Source organism: Alligator sinensis, unplaced genomic scaffold, assembly GCF_000455745.1.
Source record: "Alligator sinensis unplaced genomic scaffold, ASM45574v1 scaffold74_2, whole genome shotgun sequence".
NCBI classification, from domain to species: Eukaryota; Metazoa; Chordata; order Crocodylia; family Alligatoridae; genus Alligator; species Alligator sinensis.
The window spans coordinates 409,271-416,534 of NW_005841931.1; the positions used below are offsets into that span (position 1 = coordinate 409,271).

Genomic DNA, 7,264 nt, shown 5'->3' on the forward strand with positions numbered 1-7,264 from the left:
GGCTGGTGGGAATCTGAGACGAGCACACGCAGCAGGAAGTGGGCTAGCAGGAAACGAGAGCAGAGTTGTAGGGCCAGAACAACAACTACTACAGCGAGCCTTTATGTACATCTCCAGCAGAGTTTACTAGATTTATGCCAGCTGAAAATCTTCCCCACAGATTTTTTCATTTTTTAAGACAGCACGTAAATTTTACCTGCAGATGGAGGGGGGAGAGATTAGCAGTGAAAGAGCAGATAAGTCCTGCTTGGAATTGCTCTGTAGGATAAAACTATTCCTTTTTTTAAATGATAAAAATTACTTTTCTTCCAGTGACTGCTGCCATGAGTTGCTGGGTCACGTTCCCATGTTAGCTGATAAAGAATTTGCCCAGTTCTCTCAGGTAAGAAATGCTTTCTGCTGACGGCTTTGGACTGAAGAGTACAGAGATTCCAGTAGCAATGGGTACTGTGTGCCTGAGACATGTACTGAATAGACACTTCTGGGGCCCTTCATATGTCATGAAAACCAATACCTTTAAGGCTTCACCAACAGCTGCCATTATAATCTAGGCTGAGCCTATTCCTGTACCTACCAGACTTGGACTGTGATTAATTATGGAGAAACTCTCTCTATAGTACTAGACATACTACAAATAAAAGAATATTTTAAAAATGTAGAAAAACAACCCTGTAGTCATTTCAGAATCACCAACTGTTGTTGTCTTCCCTGCTCAGAACATAGGATCACAAAGGCTCATGGTGATTTAACTGAATGACATCAAGTGCTTTTATGGTTGAGTTCCTTTCATGGAAACTCTTTTATATTTTATCCATCATGAGAGAATTAATGGTAAAGTCACCCTGCTTTTGTTTGTTTGTTACCATGACACAGTATCTAGGGCTTGAACCAAGAAGCAGCTCTAGGGAATACCCATCCTTAAAAAGATGCAATTAGCTTAATAGGGAATATACAAGGGAGGAAGCACAGTTTTCCTGGTGAACTTCTGGTGCTGAGAAATGGCAGTACTCTTTTGAAGTGCCAGTGGTTCTAAGTCCAGCCCCCAGTCAAATTAGTGGGAGGCAGACCTAGAATTCCCATTTATATGGCAGCACTATAATGTAACTTGTATAATAAGCAATTCCAGAGATGCCTTTTGCCCAGCTTACCAAGGTAAACAAGTCATCAAGGGAACTTCATTTTCCCTAGGAGTTCTGCCTGTAGGGCATGTCTGACTTGAAGTTTATTACTTCATGACTAACACAGGTTCCTTGGTCCAACTCTGTATTCATTAATACAAGGCAATTTAGTTTTCAGAGTTATCTAATTAATACAAGGCAGAATAAGCTAGCCTCTTGAAACTCAAATCAGGTTGTTTCATGCTTATGGCCAAGTTTCTGCTGCTGAGAGGATGGCAGTTGTCTTAGCCAGTGCACTCATTTCCACCTGTAACAAGCTACTGGATTCTTTTTTGTACAGTTAGGGATGGAGTTGGAGAATCTGAGAGTGAAGTATCAGGACCAGGAAGGTGGGAGCCAGCTCATTGGGGGAAATGAATGAATAGTATGAGGCAGGAACAGAAGCAGAAGACAGGCAAGTTTTGGGGAAGGCAGATGGGGCAGACAAAGGAGAAGTGATTGGAAAGGTAAGGGTGAGTAGGTAGGGGGTGGAGTTGGCTTGGGACCTAGAAAAGGGCTGGAAGATGGGAAATAGATGATTTGTGCACTGCCTAATCATTTAGTGGGAGCATCCTGGACATGCTCTAGTCCAGCTGGATACACTCTGTCCTTGTCACAAGGTTTCTCATTGTTTAATGAGAGGGCACATGCGAGGGTCAACAACAGGCCAAGAACTGGTCAAAATTGTGTCAAGAATGATGTTTGATTAAGCACTGTTGGGGATCCACAAATGGTAGGCCTTCTGGAAGCCATGGAAGGACATGTTTATTGCAAAAAGAAGAAGGGCTAATTCATATTGGAAGTGTGGCAAGCCTTCTCCCTTCCACCCCACATTCTTTCTGGCTAACCAATAACACACCTGTGATATTACTTTCTTGCTTTAGGATATTGGACTGGCTTCTCTTGGGTCATTGGATGCTGATATTGAAAAACTGTCAACAGTAAGTATAAGCTACATTTTAATATCTGAGCTAAAATGTCAGGGTCCTGATTTCCAAAAAGTTCTGAGTACCTGCCCTTTGAATATCTGCCTCTCTTTCAAATTTCTTTAGGTGGGCACCCAAAATGGAAACAGCCAAAATATTTCCTCTTAACTTGGTCTAATTCAGACTGCATTAGTGCATGTGCTGAAATCTGTCTCTTTCTAGGGCAGAAGAAAAACACATGCTGAATTTCAAGCAAGTGCTTAAATATTTCCCTGAACAGGAGGAATGTATTCCTGTCCCAGGGTCTTCATGCAGTTTGAGCTACTGGAAGGTTACTAATTGATGTCATAGTCACATAACTCCAGCAATCAGGCTAGATACTTACATCCTAATATTAAGAGAAACCACTACTAGAAGAAAGAATTGAATTTTGTATAAGCAAAATTAAGGTGCTAGATTATCCATGCATTCATGGGAGTCACAAAACATGAACACTATTAAAAGCAGTTGCAGGGCATCTGCTGCTATCTAGAAAGTGTGGCCTAGTATATCAGGCCTGGTCTAGGACTTCAGAGATTTGGGTTCTAGTCTTACCACTTGCTTGTAAGGTAACCTGAAGCATCCTTGTGCCTCTGTTTTACTCTATCTGTAAAAGTAAGGATAGTAGTGATTAGGGCCGTGTGAAGTTTTGGTCCCTGGTTCGATTCGGTGGAGATTTGACCCGATTCAGTGGCTGAATCCCTGAATCTGAATAGAATCAGAGGACCCTTTAATCTCTCTGAACCGAATTGGAAAGATTCGGTGATTTGGATATAGACACAGCTTTAAGTGTTTTTTCTACATACCTCAGGATACAGGCAGCTCATGAATGCTGTGATGCTGGGGCACATGGAGTGTCCCACAGAAGCGCGGGGGTGGTTCCGCAGTGCACTCGGCAGCAGACCCAGAAGTGGACCAGAAGCACTTCTGGTCCACTGGGGAGTGCACTGGAGGCCCCCCCCCCCAGCTTGGCAACTGGTGCCTCCTGGGTCGAGGGGAGGCACCCAGAGTCCCCCATAGCTGATTGTCAAATCAGGAGGGTGTGTGTGCATGTTGAGGAGGGGGGGGAATCCTGTGCACTCCCCAGTGGACCTGGAAGTGGAACAGAAGTACTTCCAGTCCACTTCTGGGTTCACTGCCAAACACATGGAGGGCCCCCTGCCCTCCTGTGGGATGCACCCCAGCATTGCAGTGTTCGCAAGCTGCACTGGTACCTCGAGGTATGTAAAAAAACATTTAAAGCTGTGTCTGTTTCTGAATCGCTGATTCTCCAAATCAGCTTCGTGTCTTCAGATTCGGATTTGGCCAAATCAAATCGGGGACAGTGATCCGAAACAACAAATCAAGTCACTGTCCTTGATTCAGGCTGAATCTGAATGCAATAGGGTCCACTTCACACGCCCCTAATAATGATACCTCTTTTGTCAAGCATGGTGAGGCCTATTGATTAAGAGTGCTATGTAAAAACTAGGTTTTAACAGTGGACTGGCACTAAGACTACACAAGTTATCTGGGACATCACAGGGCCAAACCCTGAGCTGGAGTAATTCAGCATAGCTCCACTGAAGTCTGAATTGCTGTGCATCAGCTGAGGATCTGACCCCTGAGGACTGAATGCACCAGTCATTAGGGAATTGACTATCACATTTAATCTACAATAAAGAGACTCAGCTAGCCTACAGACTACCCCATCTTATCTAACCACAATTGTGTTGAGTAGTCTGGGGCCCATGTAGTAGAAAGTACAATACAATACAGCCATCTGCAATCCAAGAGTGGCATTTTCCCCCCTCTAAACTGTTTAACCAGTAGGTTTTGGTATTTATGCACAGTGGAAGATTCCATTTGACACATAATCCGGCACCTGTAGACAACTGCATATATATCTGAACACAACACCAGAGACAGACTCCTATATGTTTTAGCCCCTGTATCTGTGTGGTTAGAACACTCATTTAGGCCTTTCCTCCTGAGTCCAATACCTGATAATTATAGTACCGGTCTACCTGTATTTCAGGGCCTTAAATGTCACTATGCACTCACAAGGTGTGTGCACACATGGCTGTATTTGTATGTGGCTACTGTGTAACCATGCTCAGCCTACACATGTAAGGCCCACATAGCTATATTGCTGGGCAGCAGAATTGCTCCCTGTGTGTTAATGCCAAAAAATGCTGCCCAGCCAACTAAAAAACTGTCACTTAGATGACCAAAAGGAAATAGATGGCTACCCAGAGGGTGTATCTACACAAGATGCTTTACTGCTTAGCAAACTAATTTGTTGCACAGTAAAGCATCACCATCTATACATGCGCAGTAATTAGGGAACAGTAGACTAATTTACTGTGCTGCCAGATAGTCCTGTTAGCTACAAGTGGAATCCAGCAGTGCAATAAATTACTGTGCTTAAATACAGGTATAGATAGTGACATTGGGGTTAGTTTGCTCCAGCTCAGCTTGAGCCCAAGTATATTCAATAGCATTAATTGCATGTGTAGACACACCCTCCTGCACATACACTGGATAGCTACACCAGTGCACGTGCAGTAGGGCTGTGCTAAATGGCACTGTTCCATTTCAACTTGAGGTTTTGATGGAACGGCATTTCGTTACAAATTTTATTTCAATTCAAAACAGCTGTTCCATTTTGCTTCATCGAAACAGTGATGCTGTTTCGACATTTAGCCCATTCACTATAATGGGGAAGCTTGAAACAGCCCCTCTCATTCAGCAGGCAGATGGGGGCCTGCAATCCCGAGAGGCCTTCGGGGGCTGTGCCAGTCCTCCAGGGGCTGCGGGCCCCTGATCTGCCTGCCAGATGAGGGAGGGAAGCTGGGTGCTGCTGCCTGGGACCAGGGAGCTTGGGAAGGGAACTGAGCCTGATTGCTCTGTTCACCTCCCCAGCGCTACAGTCCGGCTGGGGATGGGAACTGAGCCCATCTGGGCTGAGTTCCCATCTCCAGCACTATGATTAGGCAAGGGATGGGAACTCAGCCCAGCTGGGTTTTTGCCAGGCAAGGTTTCCAGCTGCTTTGTGGCTCTTGGCCTAGCCTCATGCACCCAGTGAGGCAGACTGTGGCGGACACCTACATGTTCAGAGGCTGCCTGGAATTAGGGCCGGTGATAGCTGACCAGTGAATGTGAGGATTCCTTCTGCCATCAAAGGTGACCTATGGCACCCTCCTCTATGCTAGTCAAGTGAGTGCTTATAACCCGGAACTGCCACCCTTCCATGTTGTGCCATGCTGCCAGCAAGGATGAAATGATCTCTCTATGTATGTAGCTGCAGTAGCCTGGGCGGTTGATATGAAGACACTGCTTTGCCCATGTATCAGCATCCCCTCTCGGTTACACTGGTTTGGTCCAAAGGAAGGGCGAGAGATGATCCATTTGGAATCAGCTACACTGCAAGAGTTGCCAATGCAGAGGAGGTCTTCCATCTGCCTGACTTCCAGGGCTCCACTCCTAGATTGGCTGCCAGCCATGGCTGAAGAGCCCAATCTGCCCTATGTGGGTGCTCTTGGCAAAAGTCCCTCGTCTGCTTTTTGATGGTATTTCTTCCATCAAGGGTTCCACTACCCTCCTGAGGCACTCATCCACCCAAAGCAATTGACACTTCCTGAGGTTGCCAGGTTAATTAACCGCCACTCAGCACTGACCAGTGAAGGTTGTACTGCAGATAGTTATAGCGGTAGCAGGTTTTCAGTCCTGACCTTACCACAATGGATGGTGTGTACAGGGTTACATTTGGGTGCACAAGTGTCAGAGAATGAGGAGAGCAAGAATATTTTCTCTAGTTCCAACTTGCAGCAGTACTTGGGAATTCAACTTGGGGAAAGAATTAATACTCTTTATTTTGCTTGTTTGTCTGCTGAGTATAGGGATGAAAATTAAGGGCTAGTTTTGAGCCTTTAACTTATACTGGTAGACATTATCTATCCAAACATTCCTATTACAATTAATGGAACCACTTCTGAGAAGCAGTTCAGCAAGGGAAGTAGGAGGCTCACAATGTAGAGTCAAATTCTGACTCTCTTCCTTATGTTCACTGAAGTCAATGAGACCTCAGATGGAATAAGGGGATACTCAGCATGATTCTGTTGTCAGGATGTGGCTGCTAATGCCTCTCTAGTGAGCGTCTCAGTCTAGTGGTCAGAACATTGGCAGGGAAGCCCAAAACATCCCAGTTCTCTTCCCTTGCTGTGTGACCTTGGTTGCATCATTAAATCATTCTGCTTTAGTGTGCTGATCTGTAACACAGGGATCCTAATACTGATATTGCAGAGCGATTTGAAGGCTAGTTAATGCCATTAATGTGTTCTGAACACTAAAAGCCAAATCATATTTCACTTTTATATGCCTCAGGACCACTTACATTGGGCAAACGTAAACCTGTACACACCACTTTTGTTACTTACACAGATGTTAGAGTCCATTTCTACCTGTGAAGCTATGGCTGCTCCTTCTGGCCATGGATACTATGTGGAGAAAGATTTTCTGATAGGTATATAACTGCAAGCTTCCATTAATGTGACTGGAGAAAAAGAGCATGATTAACTACCATAGGAGGTATGTTCACCCACCTTTTAGCTCTGTAGCCCAGGCAGAAGGAAACTGAGGTCCTAAGGCTCACCCTTACCCACAGAGATTTTGAACTTGCACTTCCCAGCAAAGTGCTGTTACTACCAGGTAAGGCCAATGCCCAGTACCATCCAGCTGTCCTCTTGAAGTTGGGAAGATACATGGCTGCAGGAGGCAAGTATAGTATTATAGAAAATTAGGGTTGGAAGGGACCACAGGAGATAGTCTAGTCCAACCCCCTGCTCAAAGCAGGACCATGCCCACTAGATTATCCCGGGCAAGGCTTTGTCTAGTGGGGTCTTAAACACCACCAAGGCTGGGTATTCCTCAACATCTCTGGGGAAACATTCCAGTGCTTTACTACCCTCTTAGTGGAAAAAGTTTATCCTAAAACATGTGAAAGGGAGCAGGGCTCAGTGAGATAGACACTGTCCTGGAAGGAAGGATGCCCTGTATTCTAGCCTCTACCTCAAGGTCTTTTCTGCATCTTGCAGAATAACATGGAGAGAGAGCAGTAGGACAGTGTCTGCCCCACTGGCAGTAGGGGAAGCAGGCAGCGTG

The 7,264-nt window shown here is 45.3% G+C and overlaps 1 protein-coding gene across 1 annotated transcript in view; it reads left to right on the forward strand.

Moving 5' to 3' along the window:
• The window catches only part of LOC102381461 (tyrosine 3-monooxygenase-like), a 43,808-nt gene that overhangs the window by 23,581 nt on the left and 12,963 nt on the right, over positions 1–7,264 (forward strand). Inside the window, exons 8-9 of the mRNA XM_006019549.3 lie at positions 313–382; positions 2,042–2,098. Of these exons, the coding sequence (XP_006019611.1) occupies positions 313–382; positions 2,042–2,098 (127 nt within the window). The remainder of the gene's footprint in view (positions 1–312; positions 383–2,041; positions 2,099–7,264) is intronic.